General features: G+C 50.4%; 1 protein-coding gene across 4 annotated transcripts in view; it reads right to left on the reverse strand.

The window, feature by feature from the left end:
* REEP1 (receptor accessory protein 1) overlaps positions 1–22,233 on the reverse strand; it is a 60,930-nt gene that overhangs the window by 7,654 nt on the left and 31,043 nt on the right. For 3 of the 4 annotated variants that reach the window (XM_035326011.1, XM_035326013.1, XM_035326014.1), the window contains exons 5-8: positions 21,926–22,039; positions 14,779–14,829; positions 10,365–10,533; positions 3,474–3,509 (exon numbers count right to left, since the gene is read on the reverse strand). In XM_035326011.1, coding sequence (XP_035181902.1) covers positions 3,474–3,509; positions 10,365–10,533; positions 14,779–14,829; positions 21,926–22,039 — 370 coding nt within the window. The remainder of the gene's footprint in view (positions 1–3,473; positions 3,510–10,364; positions 10,534–14,778; positions 14,830–21,925; positions 22,040–22,233) is intronic. The other variant, XM_035326012.1, reaches the window with a different exon arrangement.

Below are 22,233 nucleotides of genomic sequence, written 5' to 3' on the forward strand. Positions count from 1 at the left end.
GCCGTTCAGAGGTACTGGTGCAAACTGACACAAGTCACGCCTGGAAAAAAATCGATTCAGCATTTAAAAGGGAAATCTTGAGGAATAAAATGCCTGGAGCAACAGAAAGCAGTTGTTTGGCCTTCACGCTCAGTGAAATAAAGGTTAAAAAAAATCTGTAACTCCCCAGCATGAGAGCTGGAAGCGAGCTACGAACAAGAGTGAACTCACCCAGACTGTTTAAATGGCTTTGTTCAGGGAGATATGACAGCTCCCTTGGTGAAAAGTCAATTCACTTTTAAGAACAGCAGCACACCACGAAGAAGGGGCTGAACACATCTGATGCAGCAGTAAGGTGGTTGGTTTAAAACACGATTACGTGAACGTCCTACGGTACAGCTGGCCGTGTGTGTGCTCTGTCACCTTGCCTGCAGGGTGACAGTGCAGATCCCACGTTATGTCAGTGGGAAAGCTCCAGAGCTGCCTTTCTGCTGCAACACCCTGTGTAGGGCTGGCAACACCTAGGCTAGGCTGGCTGTCAGTCTGTGGTGTTAAAGGTGTGTGTTATGGTGCTGGTGGCTGATACGGAGCACGGCCCCCCGGTGCACGTCCACAAAACGCTCCCGTTGTTCCCCTCTGGAGTCCCTGCACGTTCCTTACAACGCCTGAGGCACCCGGTCAGCGTTTCAGTACAAAATCCCCCCTCGGATAGATGCAGCCATAGCTTTCCTGATATACATTGGATTATAAATATCTTTACTCTCTGCCAAGACTCAAACCGCCCCCCCCCCCCCACTCAGCCATGCCAAGGAAGCTCTCCCCAGCAGCACCTGAGTTAGTTGCGATCACAGCACTGACTGGAAAACTGGTTATTTCTTAAACACAAGGCCCAGGCAGGCCTGCTGGACATTGCCCAGCACTTAAGCATTCACCGGGCACTGCCGAAAGACAAACAGACGTCCCTGGAGATTTTCACCCTGTCCTTCCCCTTCAGCAAGCACTTAGGGAACTGCACTGCTGTTCCTGAGGGCTGCGGGCTGGCTTTCCACAGGCCTTGGATGCGGAAGGGATTCGTCAGAAACGTGGGTACAGACCTGGGAGGAGCCTGGACCAAGGTTTTTGAGCAAGGTGCTGAACAAGGGCAAGAGGAGCTGAGACAGAAGCTGTCAAGAAGAGGCGGGAGGATGCCCACGCTTGTGTTACTGAGGGTACCAGAGCAGAAGATGGACGTCCTGAGCTGTGCCGACACCTTGTCACGTGCAGACCAGCTGCGGCAAGCCGGCTGGGCAGGGAAAAGCTCCTCTTTGGTGAAGCAAACAGCTTCGGCGGCAGAGGAGCCCACCACGACAGGGACAGACCTGCTCCCACACCTCGTGCCGCACTCAGCCCGCTCTCCAGCCGCTGCACGGCACCCGGGGGCCGCAGCTTCAGGACAGCGCCGGGCTTTGGCCCAAGCTGCTGTTAACACGTCGGTGTTTCTCTCAGGATATTACCTAGGAGCTGGGTGGGCAGACTTCTGTGCTCTCCTAAGAGCTGTGGGGTTTTTGTGAGTCAGACAGCAAGGGAAACAATTCCGTTTCACCTGCAAGAGCGCTGAGGGAAGTGCTCCTGCCAAAAAGGCCGCCTGACAGCCCTACGACAGCCTTTAATTTCCTGCTTGATGCAAGGCTTGACTATCTGCCCGTTTGGATTATAAACTCCTTGGGAACGAGTACTTGTAATGGTTGTGTCCTGAAAGTGGCCACACAAAGGTCTGAACCAAGGGAAGATCCGAGCCAGCAGTGCAGAACAATTCAGTCCTGCCTAAGCGAACTTGGCTTCTTCTTCGCCCTCTTTTCTTTTCGGCTTAGAGAAAAAAAGTTCACATTACGTAGGCAGGGACCCGTCCCTGGGCAACCAAAGCTGCCCTGACAAAGGAGCGTTTGCGATGGCAGGCAGACAAAGGTCTGCGTGCATTAATGCTTCCATCGCCTTGGAGACAGAGAGCGGGCAGCCCGTGCCGGCAGAACGACCCCTCTGAGATGGAGCCTCGGCGTATTCCTATTAACACGGCCTGAGCGACTGCATTATGTCAAGGAAAAAAACAAAGGCAGGCCAATCTGAGAGACAGAGCACTCCATTTAAACCAGACCAGCGTGACTTTGGGCCCACTTTGTAAACACACTGGGCTAATTACCGCTGTAGCATCATTAAATGACTGAGATTCCCTGAGATTAATTCGTGCCGATTAAGCACTTAGGGATTCAACGATTCTTTTGTAAATACCCCCTGAAGAGGCAAATCCATGAAGTGGGTTTAGGCTCAGATTAGAAGGGTGCTAATAAAACACGCCGTGAATCCAAGCGCTTCAGGTCTGTGTAAACAGATGCAGCTTTAAACGGGCTTCACTCTCCTGGAATGGCACACTCAACATGCTAGTGCCAAGAGCCAGAAGAGGAGAACAGGGAGGGCGACAACCCAGGTGCAGGGCTCGGTTTGCCACCTACACAGTGAGCAAGGAGACAGAGGGTCGGGCTGGGATCCCCAAACTGCACGATGCTGCGTGGCACACCCGGCTGCCCTGGGAGCGGCACTGCCTTTGCTCGGCACAGCGATCCTTCTGTCCATCTGCTGGCTTCAGGCCCCGGGCTGCCCGCAGCGTGCACGGTAAACAAGAAGCACATGAGCTGAGGTGTGCAGGAATTACCAAAGTCTGTTTCCACCAACAAGACTCTGCCCGTCTGGGTTTCGTCTTCCTTCTCGGACAATGTGCTTGGCAGCCCCATCCTCCAGCATGCCCAGAGCAGAGGCCTCCCTCTCCTTTCGTCTGTGGCTGGGACGGAACGCAGAAGGGCTGTGGCTCGGCTCTTCACGGCCTCGCTGGCTGGCACAGCGCTGAGAAGACCACCAGCAGCCGAGCTGTTTGCTGCGCCCCCAAGTTTATAAATGTGAGCGGTGCTGGGGACAGCGGGATGCTTGTCAAAAACATCTCTAACACAAACCGAAGCAGGGAGAGTCTGTTCAAGTGTATTTCATCATACCGGGGTCTGCTTCTAGGCTCTGCCATTCATCCTGCCTGTCCCAAACACAAATGTCCTGCCAATAATGCAGAAACGTGTGCCAAGCCTTCGGGAACAGAGCTCGACAGGGCTGGGACTGAGGGAGGGATGCTCTTGCTGAGTTCCCCATGATTTTGCACTAGTGTGACTGGCGATATGAGGTGCGGGAGTGACACTGGTGCAGCAAGGACAGCGGCACAACCTCCAGAAGAGAAAGGAGGGAGGCTTTTCTCCAGGGAAACGCTCCCTTGGGTACCCCGGGTCAGTAAGGTGAGCAGCACCGCAGGATTGCCATCAGCACACACACGGCTTACAAACGGGCTCGCAGCCTGGCCTTCCCCTCGCTCGCTCCCTGGTGTTAGGAAACGCAGTGAGTAGGGGCGGCAGGAGCAAGCCAGGCTGGGGAACGCGGCCATGCCCAGAAGGGTATCGGGGCGTGGGAAATCCGGCACTCACCTCTGAGGAGTCGGCACACCGAGCAACACGTGCACACTGAAAGAGGAGCTGAGCGTTAGGAACTCACCCAGGTAAGCTACTGCCTCTCAGAAAACGCTTAGCGTGGCTTCCTCTGCTGGGAAGTCCCGAGCTGGACTCCAGGGCTCCTGTCTGTACAGAGACAACCGTCTCTCTTCGCCAGCACAAAGCTCGGGGCTCACCTGAGGCTGTGCTAACGGGTGCTAAGGCTAGCACTGCGTACGGCTCCCTGGCCCTGCTCTCACATCACGAAACAGAAATAACTCCGGGCTAGAGGGGAGCGGGAGCGTGGAGAAGCAACGTGTAAGGTTGCATGATGATAAACACAGGCTGCGGTCCTGGGGCTTGTTTGGATGGTTTGTTCAGTGGGCTGAGGCGGGACATTTGCACGCACTGGTGCAGTCACTCACGTGGCTTCTGAAGGAATCCAGAACCACAGAATCATTTAGGTTGGGAAAGACCTAAAGACCTCTAAGATCATCCGGTCCCACCTTTAAAATACATCCCTAGATCCCCAAGGGGACACCCTGAGGAGTTTTGCAGTGGAATCACTGTAAGAATGCAAGTAACAAGGGAGCTGCTCTGTCCTTCAGTGCGGGTGACTCACAGGTGCTGTAAAATTGTGACCTTTGCAGCTTCACCTTGTGGCTGGTTTCTGCCTCAGGAAACAGCCTAGGAACCACGTCCAGTTTGAGCCTTCCGCTTCAATCCTCACAGCGACATAAGTGATAAAAGCAGCTTTTGGAGGAAAAAAGTCTGAGCTTTGTGTGGTTTCTTTGGTCCCGATCATCCTGCGCTGCACTGACAGCCCTCCTGTAGTGCCACGGTCATTTTAAACCAGCCCAAACCAGCACTGCTGCTGCAAGAAGTCCCGCTGCAGCCCCCACCTTCCCTGCCCCAGTGCTGATGTCTGCTGCTGTTCGCAGGTCTGAGGACCTGTCCCAGGTCAAGCGCTGCCTGGTAGCAAGAAACAGCATTTAATCTGAACCAAATCCCTGACTGGGGTCAGGGTATGGAAACAAGCTTTATAAGTGTCCAAAGGAAAGGACGGTGTGGGGCAGAAGCAAGCAGCTGGGTCGTATCATTTCAGCACGTCTGCTGGCTCCTGTTGGCTTGACGCTGCCATGAAGTCTGTGGTCTTTGTATAAAAGACAGGAGGCTGGGCCAGCTCGAGGGATTTTTAGCAGGTTTAGCTTCTGATTTTACGTAGAAGGTAACTGATCTCAATTTTATGACAATTTATTTTCTGAGAGCTCATACAACGTATGCATACGGGCTGTTCTCAGACACCTTTCTGGAGTTTTTCTGGTGAGTGGAGACAGAGACATCCAGGAATATCCTGAGTACTGATATTGCCACACTTCTGCTCTGTCCTGCAAAGCCTTTAGAGCTCAAGTTGGACGTAAGCCCTGACTCTCCCGCACAGAGGAGTGTCAGAAAGCACACTGCGTGCTTCTGCTTTGAGATCACCCCAGCTAAGGACGATCTCTGCCTGAGGTAAGTGTCAGCAGGAAGGGCACTCGGTCCGGGCCGTACGGTGCCGTGGGAGATGTGACAGTCTGGCCGAGGCAGTGTCAGCTCTGGACACCAATGTCCCGTCAAGCAGTGCAAATGTGCTTGCTGGAGGACGTCCCTCTGCCTCTCCCAAAATAAAGGCTGGCTGCAGTGCTCACGCTGGAGGTTTCAGCTGACATCAGCAACCACCACATATGTTTGCATCAACTGCGGGACTGAGCTCTGTGGCCAGTATCCCACTCCTCAAGTCACAGCAGAAGGGAACAAGTTTTACCTGCGCTGTTCAGGATGTCTCTAAGGCAGTAAGATAAAGTTATGAAGTGCAAAAGCCCCCACTGTTAATACAGACACATCTGTATGTGGATGGTAACCGGGCATTTGCCAGAAAAATGGGATTGCCTTGAAAAATATTTGGAAATGCTTTCCTGGAGCTCCCCGTTCTCTATAATGTTGAGCAGCCCCACGACATTTACAGTTCCCAAATGAAAGGGGCAGTTCTGCCCGGAGGAGAAGCACAGGTTGGGACATGCATCGAGGCTAAAATATCACAGGCTCCCATCAGGCTGCCAAGAGGCTAAATGGAGAAATGCTGAGCTAAGAGCAAAGCGAGGGATCAGATAAAGAGGACAGGTGGCCGGCCCGTTACACGCAGGAGGGGCAACCCCTGTGGTTTCCTCAGCGTGTGCTGAAGGGAGGTGCGTGTGTTTCACGCACGTGTTTCAAGGCACAGCGAAGCAGACGTTGCTCCTCGTGTCCTCTGCTTTTGGCCAGGTGCAGGGAGGAGGAGGAGGAGGAGCAGGGTCTTTCTGTGGGCTGGGTGTGAATACACCGGGTGCCTGCCCTACGGCTCAGCTGTCGGCACAAAAGGCAGCAGAGACGGCGGGTTAAGCTCGCCGAGCATCTCAGCTATTGCTCAAGCAACAGCACAGCTGCCTTCGGTGCCTGGCCAAGGGGTGGTTGTAGCTACTGAAAAAGCAGCAAAAGGTACAGGAAAGGAAGAGCTAATTCCCCTTGTCTCAAACTCTGGCACCTTCTATGACTTGACCTCACAAGACACTCTTCAGAGGGCAAAAATAACCCTTTGCTGTGTCTGCCCACAGCGATTCCCTTCTGTCAGAAGGCAATTCAGAGGGTCACAAATCAATCTAACCGGCACCAGTCACGTTATAAAAAATCATACCAATGGAAATGAAACAAGCCGAGCAGTTATTTAATGCAGTCGGAGTACAGCATGGTCCTGCAGCCAGCTTTTGGCCAGAGCCAAAGCCCACCGGTGTCAGGAGAGTTTTCTCGATGAGCTTGGAAGCACGCCCGAGAGATGTGAAACCAGAACCCAAGCCCCTCCTGGCGCTCGCTGTGGGAGCGGGTTTTCATACCAACAAACCTGAGCTTCAGCTGTCTCCTCTGTGCAGGGAAGGCAGCAGACCTCTCTCTATCCCTGTCCTTCCAAATCACTTTCCCTTAAATATTGCATCTGCTCTTAAAGTCAGTCATGCCAACAGGACTGGAACTGAGTAACACCAAGCCCCACACCACATCTGGCTGTTTTTACAGTGCTCAGGGAATAGGATTCATCTAAACTGTAATCTTGACCTCAAGAGCCATCTCTTGTGTTTGCCACGTTGTTTTAAGTGCGCCTGTCCTTCCATGTACCATTCGTTTGGTGGCAAAGCTGTGAGGAGCTTCCCGTTCCTCACCGCTTGGCTTCATACTGCATCTCTCCAAAGGTGTCTTAACAGAGTTGTTTTGGAGCATCCCTGTAAGGTTTATCAGCAAATTCATCTGAGTTAGAAATAATCCCACAGAAACTGTAAAAGAAAGTATTTTTTATCTGAATCAAACACTGAATTAATTTATTGCAGGTCCCACAAGTCCCTGGCTTAACCAACAAGAAAAAATATAGACGTGTAAATAGAAAGGTGAACACTCAAGAAATCAAGAACAGCAACGCTAGATCAGCTCAGAGTTCTGCTCAGGCCTTTCACTGCCAGTAGCTGGCAGCAGCGTGGGGCAGTGTGTACAGGAGGGCAGGCAGCAGCACTGCTTCCCCAGGACACTCTCCCAGCTCAGGGACTGCCACAGCCCGAGGCCAAGAGCCGTAGGGCAGCTTCCCAGCAGGATTTATTGTGAACACCAAAGAGACGCCTGACAGCATGAGAAAATAACTCCTGATATTCCCAGGGCTGGCTGCCTTAGGAGCACAGCTACACCATTTTCAGGATTTCTTCCCAAGCCTATAGCACTTTCCTACTGGGTGGCTCGAGTGGCCTCAGCTGGCCTGCTCCATGCCCTGAGGGCGGCTCTTCTTGTTATCGTAAGGCTCCTGTTCTCTCCTTGACGCTGCTGCCTCTCGTCCTGAGAAAATTAAGAGCCTGTGCTAGATGGCAAACAAATTCGTCAGCCTTTGTGCATCCCTGAGAGCCATAGGAGAGAAATAAAAGGAGCTTTCAGAAATGTTACAAAAGCACTGCCGCAGGCAGTATGCGTACGTACTTCATCAAAGCCTGCGACCCCTGCAGAAGTGAGTGATGCTCACACACACTCCCAGGCATGGAGATGCCAATCTCAGAGTAAAAAGGGTTACAACTGCTACGGCAGTGCTTGGCTTTCCCATCCGGAAGGTTGGCTATGGCCTAGCAATGCCTCCTTCCTCACGCAAACCCCACGTACATCAGCGCTTCTCAGCACATCCAGACAAAATAACACCTCGGGTTCCTGTCCCTGCTGCCGGTCCTTTGTAAACTCAGTGGCTTTGGGAGCTGCACTTGCAGAGGATTGTAGCGGGTTGGTAGGGTGCAGGGAAATGGGGGAGTGCAGGAGCACCAGAATGAACAAATGGCAGAAGAAGGGCCATGGGCACGGCACCCACATCATCAAGATCCCAGCACACCCGCGTGCAGTTTCTCAGGTGCTTGGATTGGAATATGAAGGCTAGAATAAAAGTAAATGTAAGAAAGGGGCATTTTGGTTGTATAGAAACTTCTCAGGAGGCAGTGACAAGACAGAGCACTGTTACTACGGCTGAGAAACCTCCTTGAGAAATAGGGATCAATCCACAGACAGGACTTTTTCACTGATCAGGTATTTTACATGGTATATTCGCTGAAGTAAGGTGTACAGGAAAGCCACACGAGAAATATTCTAAGGTATAAGGTCTGAAATACATGAAAATCCTCTATCATGTGGCTTTCTGGGCCTGCCCATGAGAATTACAATTTGTTCTGTTTTACAGACACACCGAGGGGCAAAGTTAAGCTCCAGGTGCGTTGCAATAAAGCAGGGTCTGAATTCAGGTGTCCTAACGTGCACACTCTTCCTCCTGAGCACCACACTGACTCCTGCATACGCAGGACCAGTTCCTTCAAGACTTGCCTAAAAGCCTCCAGAAAGCAGGATTTCTGCTGCAGGCAGCATCTGCAGTCCCAGCCAGGCTCTCTATTAACATAAGCTGGTTTTATGTATCCCAGCTACTGCTGTCAGACCTTCCAGGGGCTGGTGGCTTCCAAGACCTTTTCAAGAAAGCAGAGACCTTCAGCTGAGTCACCCTCGTGTCGAACAGGCGGGGGTATTTCTGCTGACTCTCTCTGATGTCAGACCGAGTAAGTCCCATTATCTCTAAACCAGGAATATAAAGGAGAAGTCTAGAGTTTCTGTGAGAAAACAAAATCCATCAAAAATCCACCTAAACAAACATGGGAGGTGAAGCAGTAAGACCAGGTCTGGGCTTGGCATGCCTATAAAAGTGTTGGCTCACCCAGAACAGGACCCTCAAGGCGTGATAAAGTCTGACTGAGCGCTCACACCCTTCCACACCCATACACGGTAGTCGTGACTTTGATCAATTCTCCCCTTGAATCAATCTGGCTACACCCATATTTGTGCCCACACAGAACAGGAGAGATCAGGACCCTCTCAGGGAGATCACAAAGGGAGATGGGACAGAGAGAGTTCTCAGAAGATTTTGCAAATCTGTGTCAATTTCATTAAAAGAAGAATTAAAACCAAAATCTCCGTTTTTTTAAGATAAAAAAAAAAAATCTGATAAACACCAGACTCAGTTGGAAAAGTCTACGAACAGATCAATTTTTCAGAGATCCACTTTGACATTTCCTCGTGCAGTACGGAAACCAGATCAAAATCAGAAAATTGCATGGGTTAAGAGCTCAGTGTGCTGCCTTGAGAACAGAACTACAGATGATGCTAAAAAACTGAAGAGAAGTCCACTAGCTATAATTCTCAGCATTCTCAGGGCTTGAAGGATACTTTTTAGGAAGGAAAAAAAAAACATTTCTAACACTTCCCAAAATTAAAGCAAACTACAGGGGGTAGAAATCTACACAGGCTTGAAGCACAGTGAATGTCTGCACGGACTTCAACACACACACACTGAAACTTTTAAATTTCAAACTTACCAGCCCATGTTTCACACACTAGCAAGACATGCCTGCAGCTCTCTGTGGTTTCTCATCCCAGCAGCTGAGTTGCATGATCTTTGGCAGTGTCTGGGAATTCCTGCTTGGGACAATGCTCCATCTCTCAATTTTTTAGCAGGACTAATCTGCACACGTATCCCCAGTTAAATGTTTTGGATCTAGGCTCACTAAGATTTCTTTAACCGAGCTTGAAATAAATTTTCACAACCAAACCCTCAGGAATGGATTCTATTCCCACCATGCTGGTTCTCCCCTTTGCTCTTTCAGAATTTGAAAACAAACCTTTGCTTTTCAAAGCTTTCCGTAACAGTGCATATGCAGACATCCTTTGTATTATAAATAGCTGCCAGACCTCGGTCTCTGTTTCTAGGAGTGCTTTGTACAGGTTTTATTTCTCAGTAGGTTTCATCACTGATGAGGTTCTTGACCTCAAGCCGTCAAGGGACAGCTACTGTACAGTTCAGAAGAAGCAGGAGTGGGACTAATTCAAACTTGCTATCTATTACAGCTCACATTTATGTTTAGATGGCATAAAAGAGAGGTTATATCACCAGATGAAGGCTGTGATGATAATAATGACCCTTGCCCACTACTGAGCATTCTTATCCCTGCTTTTGGCACTTCCATTAGCCCCTCTCTTTGAAAACCCACCACTGCTTGCACTTAAACCTTACAGCTCAAGTTGCAAAGACTGATGCTGGCCCCCTTGCGTGCTCAAGTCCAGTCCTTGATACCAGCCAGGAATAGTAACCAACAAACGATGGTACTGTTCTCTCTCTTAAGTGTACAGTGTGCCTGTGTCCTGTGAGTTCTGGTATGTGCTGCCTGCGATGTCTGTTTCTATATATTGCTGCCCACGGCATGACTTCATTCAGCTGCGTGATATTCCAGACAACACACCGCTGAAAATAACGCTGGCACTTACCTGAGCTGCCAGTGCCTTCCGACGCACTTCTGGATGGTTTTGGCTGGCTCTGTTTGCTACTTGTTCGTACAGTGACCGACGGAGGAACAGTGCTGCTGCTGTCTCCACGAATGGTCGAGAGATCCTGCATGCTAAAGCTCCTTAGTCTCTCGGACAAGGCTCCCTGGCCCTAGTTAAACAAGCAAGCAAATAACACACACAAAAAATTAGATTAAACAGCGCGTTTTGAACTTTTTTCCTCCCTAGCTCATTGAAATCCATCTGGAAAATAGAAAGAGAAAATATTGCCTGGACCAGTAACCTAGAGAGGACATAAATAAGTTGTTAAATGCATTATTTCACTCTCTTTGCCCTTCTTTTTGCAGTGGTTCTACGCACAAATTGTGATCATTCAAAATTTTGGTGGACAGCGTCTCTGATTCTTCACTGCAGACATTTGAGCTCAAAGCGGCCTTGGCCACATCTGAAGGAGCAGGATGTTGCTGAGTCTCCTAGTAGGTACTGTTCTTCATTAGTATCGTAGAGGTTCTTGGCTTCAGAAATGTAATTAAATCGTCTACATCAAAATAACTTCCTTTTAAAGGTAATCCTCTACGATGGTTATCAGTGCAGATCTTCTTGAATTCTGTGATCCTCATACAAGACAACTGCCACAGAGCAAGAACGTCAGAAAGCAGACAATACTGACCTATCTATCCTTCCCTGTTGGCTGCATTAGGTGATATTCAGCATATAAATAACCTAACTGATAACAAGTACACTTGGGTTTTAGCTTTACACAGAGCCTGGCTCTGAAGTTATTTCTGCTAGTGTCAGGTAAGAAAAATTCAATGGGTGTTTTGACCGAGGTGAGATCAGAAAGTCTGAAGACAAATAACAGTGGGTGTTGCCCTGTCAAATGAAAAATGGCCAAGCCATGCATGCTGTAGCACTTCACACGCTGCCTTCACGTGGTGGCTAGGATTCTGTCAATTCGTGCGCAGCCACCGCAGTTCTGATTCAAAGGGAACACAAGACATCCTGCCCTGCGGTAGGACTGCACAGACAGATCCCTAGCAAGAGGCAGTTGGGAGCAATCAGCCCACTAACCAATATTTGTCTGTTGCAGAATGGCTGGAGCAGCAAAGCCAGGGGCTTAGCAATCGATAAGCTGCTGTAACACGAGCGCTGTGTTCCTCTTGCACTACCAGCTCAAGTATCAGCAGCACACCAGCTTTTAACCTCCTCCCAGCCGCTCTGCTCAGCCAGCTCGCCCAAATACTGTTTCATTCCAGAGAGTGAGGGCTGGATGTGGCCGTGAGTCAGACTGGAGACGAGATTCGTGCAGCAGAGCAAGCTGGCAGGGGAGGTGACACCAGTGTACTGTTTTGCATTGAAAAGGGAGAAGTTATGCTGATATTCTTGCATTGCAACTTGAAATAGTGGCATAAAATGATCAAAGGCCCCAGAGAGAGTTTTGAAATAAGGACCTGATACGCGCCTGTCTTTTCTTCCTTTTTGCTTTAATTTTACCTGAGCTTGTTCCAGCAATGACGAAGGCTGCTTATCACGGGTAACAACAAACATTACCGCTGCTACCGTGCCATGAAAGTTTGTCCAAACCTCAGAAACAGCAGCAATAGGAAGGGCTCAGGCTGAGCGGTGACAGTGAACACGTGAAAGCTCACTTTCCTTCCAGTCTTCTTCTTTCAGACTTTTGCACCTTCAGACTTTGCAGGAACAGGCTGGATTTCAATGCTCGCAGGGCACAAAATAACACTTCAATCGCAATTCTTTCCCAGTTGCCACATTTCTACTTGAGCCCAAACGGAAACACGACAGAAATTATGATTACAACGGAATCAGGACAGTTTCCAAGTAAAATGGCGATGCCATTACCAACCCTTTCCCCGTCACAGAAGCAGCTGCTGCATATGAGATCACAAACATTTGAAGGGACAACGCTGTGAGGGCTTGCCCTGCTGTAGTTGTATTTTAGCAATAAAGTCTTTATCCAGCTGTAGAGACTATTATTCCACAGTAAGACATCACTTATTAACAAAAGAAAAGCCAAGATCAGAATAGATCTAGCATAGCAGACATCTCAGACTATGTTTGGTAAAAACCGTCAAGTGGCAGACCAAGAGCAGCTATTTGGGGGATTTTTGTTTACCATCTTGTCTGTGATCACCCAGACGCTCTTCCAAGTGCTACAGACACGAGAGATGTCCCAGAGATTTCAGCAGAACGCCTGTCTACACAGGGGGAAGGCCCAGATCCTGAAGGTACGTCTACACTGGAGGTCAGAGGCGTGTTTGCAGGTATGTGCACGTGGACCTGGGCTAGTTTTATCCTAGTGAGCTAGCGAGCAGTAATACCATGACAGGTCACAATGATCAGGATGAACACAAGCCTTACTGTCTCTGGGCACAAGACTTCCAGCCTAGACTCAACTTCTGCCTCACCCTTCTCTCCTGTAGGACATGGCCCATCCCCACGTGCACGGCACTTCTGGCCCAGTATTTTGCCAGACAGTGGGGTTTTGTTGGCAACAGGGGGGTGCAGGTGTGTCTTTCTTCCCTGTTCACTACAGGGTATCTGCTACCAAATTCATCTGATCTTCTGGTCCCCAGGAAAGCTCATCCCACAGCAGAGGTAAAGATGAAAGTGGACCTCTGCAGGCTTCCTTCACCTCTTCTCCCAGGACTCACCAACCTCATCATACATGGGACAGGTCTCTCTTCGCTTTGGTTTTCTCAGGGACAGGGGCAGAGAAGGGCCAGCCCTCAATGGTGCTGAACAGGACAAAAGGCAAATAGTCAACAGGTACTGTCACCTCCCAGCAACTGGTATCAGTTGGTATCACCCTCATTTAGACTCATGATCTACCAAAGATATTAGGTCATCAACCAGCAACACGTGGCCTTTTAAGCTGCACAAGCTTCTCTGCGGTTCTAAGGAAAGTTAAAGCTCTCATCCGTCTGGCACAGTAATTAATCCACAACTAATTTAGGTACATCTCTACATGCTTCGGTCACAACTGTAGCATAGGCATTCCTTACATCTCACTCCTAGCACGTTCTCCCCTTATTTTTGCTTTAAAGAATGGGACAAAACAATATCCAAACAGTGAGCTTTCAGAGCATGCTACCTTCCCCTCAACGCGGCAGACTTGTCTCCAGAAGTGATGTCAACCTCTGCACGCCCAGGCCACGGACACCGACCCAACCAATATGGCTTGGAAGGATCAGAAATCTTGGAAGGATCCAAAATCTGAAGCCAGTACTGCGACAGGTACCCTGAAAGGCACTGCATCAGAAATAGCTGGCGGTGTCTTAATTACTTGGCTTCTATAATTAATCTCTGCACTCACATTTGAAGTGAAAGCTTTTAGAGGGAGATGGACTTAGGAGTCTGGAAAAACTGGGCTTACATACAATGGGATTATTCACAGAAATTCCTCCGCATATGCAGGTAGCTTTACGTAGGCTCTAGGAAAAGAAAATTAGGCACATCGTTTTAAAACCTGCTATTTATATAACAAAGTCCCATTAACTATGATCCAACATAAACAAACAACAGTGTCTAGATTTTATCGTACCGTCTGACGATCTGAAAGAATTCTGTAGACATTATTTAGGCTTCACAACACATCTAGTGACTAGATATTCCATTTTGCCGCTGTAACAGCGTGGGGAAGTGACACAAACCGGGAATCAGAAAGAGTCAAGTCATACAAGAGCAGCTTTTAATATGCTCGGTGTTAATAGAGGAGGGCACCTTCTGGCCTCTTGCATTTCAGGATCAGCAGTTAATGGACAGGCAAGGGAACACTAAGCCACGCTCACTGCACTTCCAGCACAACCCTACCCCCGTTAATGGTCCCTCTCTTTGCTGTAACCGAGGTTAGCAGTTCTCCTCCCCGGCAGCAGACGTGTCTGCATGCACAGGACAGCCACCAGCCCGCAGATACTCACTCCAAGGTGTGGCGCACACCCCTAGGACAGGCTTGCAGAGGTGCTTCTCCACCTTTGAGCCAAGTCCTGGCCTCACGGGCTCCACTTCAACCCCAGCCACGCTAATGGGATCGCAGCAGTGGCAGAGCGAGGCTCCCTTTACCCATCAGTGAGAAAACGGAAGCAAACACGGCAGCTCGGCCAACAGGGTAGCAACAACCTGCGTTAGATGGGTTTTCCACAAACACAGCTCCCCGCCTGGCTGCTGGCATCTCTCTGATTGCCAGCAGAGGGCTTGGAAGGCGTTTTGCTGATGCGATCAAGGAGAGGCTTTTAGAGCACAGCACGCAGGGTCCACCTCCGAGAAGCAGGGCAGCCAGCGTCTGGCCTCAGACCAGCCTCAGCTGACAACAGCTCGAACTACTCCTACGGGGAGGCAGATGTTAGGTAGGGGTTAGTAGAAGCACTCAGCAGATTACCTGCCCTTTTTTCTGGTCCAAATACAAGTGTAAATGAAGCAGCTGAGAGACCTAGCAAGGGAAAAAGAGAGCGAGTGTGGCAACAAACGTACACGCTTCGACAGTAAGATCTGTTTGAAGCACAAGTGACCGAGGTGAGACGTGAGCACGAGGCTGGGCACTGAGGTACAGGCACTCACACACACAACGAGCAGGGACACCCACCTGTGCACTACACCTCTGAACGGAGGCTCTCCCTTCCTCAGCTCTCCCAGAGAGATGAAGAAGCCACTCCGCAACCCCAGCTGACAGGCTGTAACCTAGCAAGTGCGTTCCAAGAGTTAAGCAAATTTCAGAAGCAAGGGGCTGCCGCTCTTTGCACTTCACAGGCGCTTCCCACCGGAGAAACCCCCAGCGTCTGGCCACCTCCAGACTTCAAGTCATTAAGGACAGAGCATATTTAGGACTAATTTAGGCAGGATTTGGTGAAGGATGCTCAGCAGTCATTTTAGACCTGGTGACTGAAGGTTTTTCTCTGAAGGCGGGCAATGCTCATGCCCAAGCTCGTGCTGCCTACCTGCAGAAGGTCCCGCTAAGAGCAAACGCACCGGCTTTGTGGGCTGAGGGGGGCAAATTTTCCCTGCCATTGTCAAACCACAAGAACACAAACAACCTACAAGCAATATCCTTGCGGCCTGGCTGAGAGCAGCTCAGAGGGATGCCAGGCAGCACTAAAGACTCCGACGGAAATCAGCTGGCTTTAAAGCTGATGGTGGAAACTTCATTTCATCCACCCTTTTTGTTTGCGCAGTGCATTTCCTCTTCTGGGAACGGCTTGCTGCTGTCTCTCCCGGCCTGGTCTCTATAAATGTATTGTTTGGTCCTGTGCATTCACTGGCTATTGTCTGCTCCTTGAGATACCGAGGCAAGAGCCAACAGGGTGGAAAAACTGGGATCTGCTACTTGGATTGTAGCTCTGTGACAGCGCTGAGGTTTTATGGATTTGGGGGAAGTCAGTTTCCTGAGACTTCGGAGAGAAAAATGCATTATACAGTGACAGGAACAATTCATGAAATAGTGATCAGCGGCACCATGTTTCAAGAAAGCCGTGTGTTGCTCTTCCTCTTTGATGGTTTAATAGTTCAGCCAGGAGATCGGTGATTTTGGACCCCACGTGGAGATCCTTTAAAGGATGCGATTTTCCAAAGGAGTATGCAGGTAACACTGACCAGGTCCACAGAAGTTTCTCAGACTCTGTGCTCTGAACCACTCCTGACTTCTGCAGCTCTTGGCCCTGTTGCAGACCAGAAGCAGTACGAAGCAGACTGGACCGGTGTCCTGTGACACATTCGGTGTGCAAAGAAACTCTCTCCCTGCAAGCAGCGGCACCTCATCGTTACAAAATCCAGTTACAAATCCCTTCTCCTACAGGGATGAATGCTCCCTGCCTCCCTCCTTCCCAGCTGAAGTAGAAGTGCAGTTCTCCACTGCCACGGCACACAGGCAGCATCTCTCTTCCACAAGTCTGGGCTTCAAACTCCCACCGTAACAGGCTGTTGGTCATCATGGGAAGTTGGAGCTAAACACTTCCGACGTTGGGCAGTTGCACTGGCTGCCCCAGCCAGGTAATTTTATACAGAAATGTTATCCTCTGGTGAGGATAAAATCCAAATGATTACCATTTTTTCATCTCCTGGCTTAAAAAACAGCAAAAACACGCCGTGAGGCTTTCCAACAAATGTCTCGGGCTCAGGGAACCTAAATCATCAGAACTGCAGCCCCCGTGGGGTGGTGAGCCCAAAGGCGGGCATGGAAGCCAGGCTGCCAGAGCACTCAGGTGCTGTGATCTGAAGCAGTTTGGGACCTGCACTCCTGAGCGTAAAGGAGGTGGATGTGAGCACTGCGACCCTCCCACCTACGTCTGCATGCCTGGCCCTTCTACCAGACACGCAGCATGACTGCTAGCTCTGGCAGCACCGCAAGCCCTATTTGCCCACGCATGAAAGGCTCCTGGACAGTTTCTCAGACTTATTAGGCACAAACGGGCTTTTCATCGGCACCAGTCATGCGTGCCTGCTCCCTCCACCTCATTTATCAGCTCCTGCCAAGGCTCTGTGCTCCCTGCCCTGCACACAGGGGGGAAGGAGGGCCGAGGAAGGTACCTTATCAGCAACCCTGGCCTTGTGATGGCTGCAGGATGTTTTCTGCAGCTCTCCTTTTGAAGAGCAGAGCTGTGGCTAGTTTGAGGTGGTTAGTGAGCTGGGAGCAGGATTTGTCCTGGGGAAAATGGCACTGACCTGTTCGGCTGGATTCGGTTATCCAGGGTGAGGAATAAGGGGACAGGATCTGGGGAAAACAAAGACCTTAAGGAGAGGCTCGGTGAGCTGGGGAGAGTGTAAAAGTGGTGATGGGAGGGCTGTAGGGACAGAGGAGGCGACAGCAGGGCTTGGAAGGCTCCTGGGAAGGGAAGGAGGGAGAGGGGCAGGGGAGTGGGGACAGGGCAAGAGGGTGGGAAGCTCAGGGTGATGGGAGGAGGATGAGCAAGTGCTGGGGGTGGTGACAGCGAGGGAGCACACACGGGTGTGCTGGAGGAGGCTGATGCCTTGAAAGCATCAGTGCCACTCCCCACTGCAGCCATATGGGAGTCCCAGATGCCCACGTCAGAAACCTGACCGCCGCTGACAAAAAGCCCATTTGTGCCTGGGGCTCCCACCGATGGCTCCGCTGCCCAGCCAAAGCCCTCCACCTGCCCCAAAACCGAGCTGCAACAGTCCTGCTGCTGTTCTGCTTCAGTTCTGATGGTGGATGGGAGCAGAGCTGCTCAGATCCCAAAGCAGGCTCCTCTTCTGCTTGTCCTCTGCTGCCGTAAGCCGAGCTGGAAAGAAGGTGCTCAGTGCCCAGAGGGACTGGGAATGGCTGAACGAGCTGGAACTAATTGAAAACATGCAAAGAGCAGCAGGATTTACTGCCTGGTCATCTAATCCCGCCACTTAGCACTGACCCACTTGAAGTCACAGCGTGTGACAAGATGACCAAGCGGCGAGGACAGGATTACGGAGCCCCAGATGAGATTGTGCTCGCTGGAGGGGCTGCTGGGGGCAGGGAAAGGATCTGTGCTGAGCACCTAAGCAGGGGTAACAAGACCAGCTACCTAATGCTCTGTCTGCTGAGAGAGCGTCAAAAATAGATTCTCCTGAGAGAGAGGAAACACCCAAGTGAGCCAGCCGGGCAGACTCGGGGTACTTGGGACACTGACAGCTCCTCAGGCTGTAAAATGACCTGGCACCGGTTGGTGCCAGCGTTAGCACAACTGCGGCTTCAAAAGAAACCAAAGCAGGGGAGGGGAGCAGAAGGGAGGGGAAGGGAGAGAAGCCTGCACTTGGCTAACTACGGCTGGAAAGGGGACAGAAAGGGGAAAGGGCTGGGGGATCAGAGATAAGGAACGTGCATGTGGCTGCGCTCAGCTTGCAGCCCCTTAGCCCGGGATAAATGTACCGGTCGCAGCCTGTCACGTCTAGTGATCAGGAGCCAGCCTCCCCGTGCTGCGCTGGGGATAAGAAGAATGAAAACACGGGCTTTGAGCAAAGATCTAATCACCAAAGAGGAGAGAAGAGACCACTGTGGGAGCACAAGAAGATCAGTTACAGCAGCTCAGAGAGACAGGAGAGGGCAAGGCTATGCACAGAGACGTACCTTCAAGGACTTTAGATCTAAGATCAGTTTAGATCCTTTTAGATTTCGATCCTTCAGAAGGACCTTTAGGTCCTTTTAGATCACTTTAGATGCCTTTAGATCTAAGCTCATTTGCTGAGAACAGGCCTGTACAGAGCACACTTTCAGCCCACATCTCACTGTGTATTCACCAGCAGAAGATGCCTGTTTGCAAAGGGTCCATTTCTTAATGTCAAAGAACATCCTTTTCCTCACCCATTAATCCGAGTGAAGTAGGAAGTAAGAGAGATCCTCAGTTTGCTTGCTGGTAAAAGCCACGTTTCCCAGGGGAACTGCAGGTACTCAATACACCTGGGTCATCTCTACAGGTCCCAATTTTAACACGGCATGTTAAAGGCTGAAACCCAGTGACTCTCGTCAGAGCTCACTTCCCAATCTACCCCCCAACACTTATCACAGGCTGGCTGGATACCCTTAAACCTCGGCACAGGGACAGCCAGGATAAGCCTCACAAACAGTATTCTCTTTCCCCCTTCCTGGAAGCTTTTCCCAGAGGACAGCACTGCAGTCTGAGTTGGCACCTGTCAGCTCAGAGTGTTTTCTAGATAATTAGTCCTCTAAACTTCACTCACGCAGGATAATCTCCCTCTGTTACACCTCTCCCTCAAGTGGGCAAGGAAGGGTGTTGACATACATTCGACAGCAGCTGAAAAGCAGAGCAACAAAAGCTGTTCCCACCCGTACCTTCTCGTGTCGGTCACCTCTCGGAGCCGGCACGCTCTGCAGCAGGGACAGCTACATGGAAACACGTCCACAGCTGACCCACCGCGCTTTGCAGCCCGAATATTCGAGGAGCCCAAGCTCAGCCCTTCTGTACTGCAGCACCTCGGGCTGGAAAACAGCCGTTCAACTCTCCCTGCCCAAAAGATGCTAAATTGAGCCTGAGAGGGGCAGGGACAGAAACTGTCTCAAACCATTCCTGACTATTGCACCATGAAGAGTGAGAAGGCATTAAGGATGTGGTCCCGTGAGCAGCAGAGCTGAACTGCCTCCTTCCCACCACCAGGAAGGGGGGGATCTTGCTTTCCTTTCCTCCAGCCACGCTCCTCACAATGCAGTTCTGTCCCGGCCCTTGTGCTGGCTCAGGCTCTCATGAGACACACTTGTGGAGTCTTTTACTCACTAAGAAAACCCTTTCTTTCTCTTTCTGGCTTAGCTTTATGATAGGTTAGAGAGAACCTGAGGAGGCCCAAGCGGCTGGTGCAGAGTGACCCACTGGGAGTAGGAGCATTGCCCTGTTTTTTGGAAGAGGAGAGCTGTTAGGTTAGCTCACCCGTCCCTGGAATCGCACCCTGAGGAGCACAGAAGCAAGCACCTTGCTGGAGGCCACATGCCGAAGTGGGGAAGGGAGTCAGGAGTCCTGTTTTTCCTCAGGTATTCGCAGTCACTTAAATCTCAGGGTTGAAGCAAAGGCATGAGCAGTCCTTGCTTTGCCGTAAATATAAATTATTCAATCCAATGACTACCTCTCGCTCATTTTCCCATCCCCAAGGTAGTGTGCAGGAAAGACACTTCTGGTCCATCACAGGCAGCAATATTTTATCTGTTTTCTCTCCAGTTAGGCTGGCAGATGTGCCACAGGAATCACAGCATGGGTTAGTTTCTTCCAGCAATGAAAGGGAGCTTCATTATCTCAAGCAAAGCAGGAGCTTCCTTGTACCCTGGGGGGTCTTCTCCCTTCTGCCCAGCTTCCTGCTGCCACTGGAGCTGCATTTCACAGCAGTGAGAATCTTAAGAAACACCAGAGAAGCAGAACGAAGTGGAACAGTAGGAAATAAAACTGCGGTGCTGACTTTTCTTTCAGGTTGAAGAGCTGATGAAGACACTGCTTCAGTCCTGAGACGCACAGGTGGGCGCTGTGGGCCTGGCCACCACTGAGCTTTGCATGGTTGGGGGCTACCCAAAAAGGAATCAGGTTCTTTGGGATTCACACATTGTTTCTCACTCTGTCCTGAAAGACAGCTCTAGCACAAGGAGTCTGCAACACGCTGTAGGAAGCAAAGGCAGCGCTGCAGAACAGGCTTTGTCCATGGTGTGACTTCTTCGGGTTTACATAACAGCACTGAAAGCACTGCTGTCACGAAGGTATCACACCAACGTTGTGGCCTTGGGCATAAAGCACACAGCTCGGCCTTAGCTCCACATTTATCCTGGCTTTCAGGCCGGGTTTGGATTAGCCAGCAGTCCCTGTTTAGCAGAGCTTCCCCACTGAAGAGCAACAGCTCAAAGAACCCAGCCGGGCTTGACAGCAGGGAAAAGGGCGGCCATTTGGGGCTTTTCTTTGGAACAGTTTTTGCATAACCTTGTGACCCTGTATGTATATGGCATATCCCACAGGCTCCCGCTTCTATAATGCCTTCAGTTCAACACGCTTAATAGCTTGCACATATTTAGCATCCCAAGGATGTATTACTCATCTTTACAGGAGATAAGGCCAGGAAATACTAAGTGATGTCCCCAAGGTCATACAAAAAGCATTTGGCAGAGGAAAATAGTTTCCTTCAACTCCCATTCATGACTTTCTCCTAATATCAACATCCATCTTGTCCATATGTTTCTACTGTCCTTTTGCAAGAGGCATTGTACTTGACTGCACAGAAACTCTATCTTTTATACAAGTTTTGCCCCCGGAACATCGAAGTATAGTGGCCATAGCTGCACATCCACGCTCAGCCATGGTAATCCATGGCCAGAGAGCAGAACCACCAAACCCGGTTATCAATTCCTTGCAGCTTTTATGCAAAGAAAGAGATAGAAGCTGCTTTCTGGCTCTGGCTCGAAGCCAGGAACAGAGTACAGGATACGCCTCTTCGGGTGAAGCCACCCTTCCAAAAACACCCAGTGCCACATCCCATTCACTCTTCCATAACACGAGCATGTCTCCAGGGAATTACACACCAGGTATGTCATGTGTAAACCTTGCAGCCTGTCAGTACCTGAATGAGAGGTCAATAGATGCTCCAGATTTCTCAACAATTCAGCCTAACAACTGACAAACTGCAGGGCAGGTGGCCTTTCCCTTCCCCAACAAGGGGAAAAAACTATTCCCCAGGACAGGTTGCTGTGTTCACCTAGAGTCAGCACCTTCCATGCTCCTATTTTGGCAGTGAAAACTAAGCTGTGGTGAACAGCATTGCTAACTTTCTCACCTGGGTACTAAATGCCATGGAACATATAAAAATTCAACAGAGGCCTGAGGCAGCCCCTAGCCTTAATCCTGCATTTTCCAACCTCATAGAGGTTCCCCAAGCACCACCCTTACTTAAGTGTCTTTAGCCCAAGAGGCACCTGTGTGGCTGGTGAATGACCGGGAGGCATGATCAAAATCAGCGATAGGATCCCCACCTCTGCTATGTCTCCCCCTCCACACCGTGGCTGCCGTTGTCGGTGGATGCAGGTGAGATGCTAACGCCTCCATCCCGACCCACAGCCTTACCTTGGAAGCTGCCATGACAGCTGCCGTGGCCGCGACGTTCAGGCCCCGCTTCCCAAAGTGCACGAGGGCATCGTAGCTCCGGTCTTTAGCCTGGACGAGGCAGTCGTCGATCTCCTGCCACAGCAGACAACAAAATAAACAAACAAAAAAAAACACAAGAGGGACAAAATCAGAGTGGTCCCAGCCTCAGATTCTCTGCAGGAAAAGGTCATCTACAATGAAGGTAGATGTGCTCCATTTCCCCCACCTTGGCTGGAGAGAAGTTCTCAGCCAGCATTTGCAAAGAGGAAGGGTTTGCAGGGGAGCAG

Source organism: Oxyura jamaicensis, chromosome 4, assembly GCF_011077185.1.
Source record: "Oxyura jamaicensis isolate SHBP4307 breed ruddy duck chromosome 4, BPBGC_Ojam_1.0, whole genome shotgun sequence".
NCBI lineage: Eukaryota > Metazoa > Chordata > Aves > Anseriformes > Anatidae > Oxyura > Oxyura jamaicensis.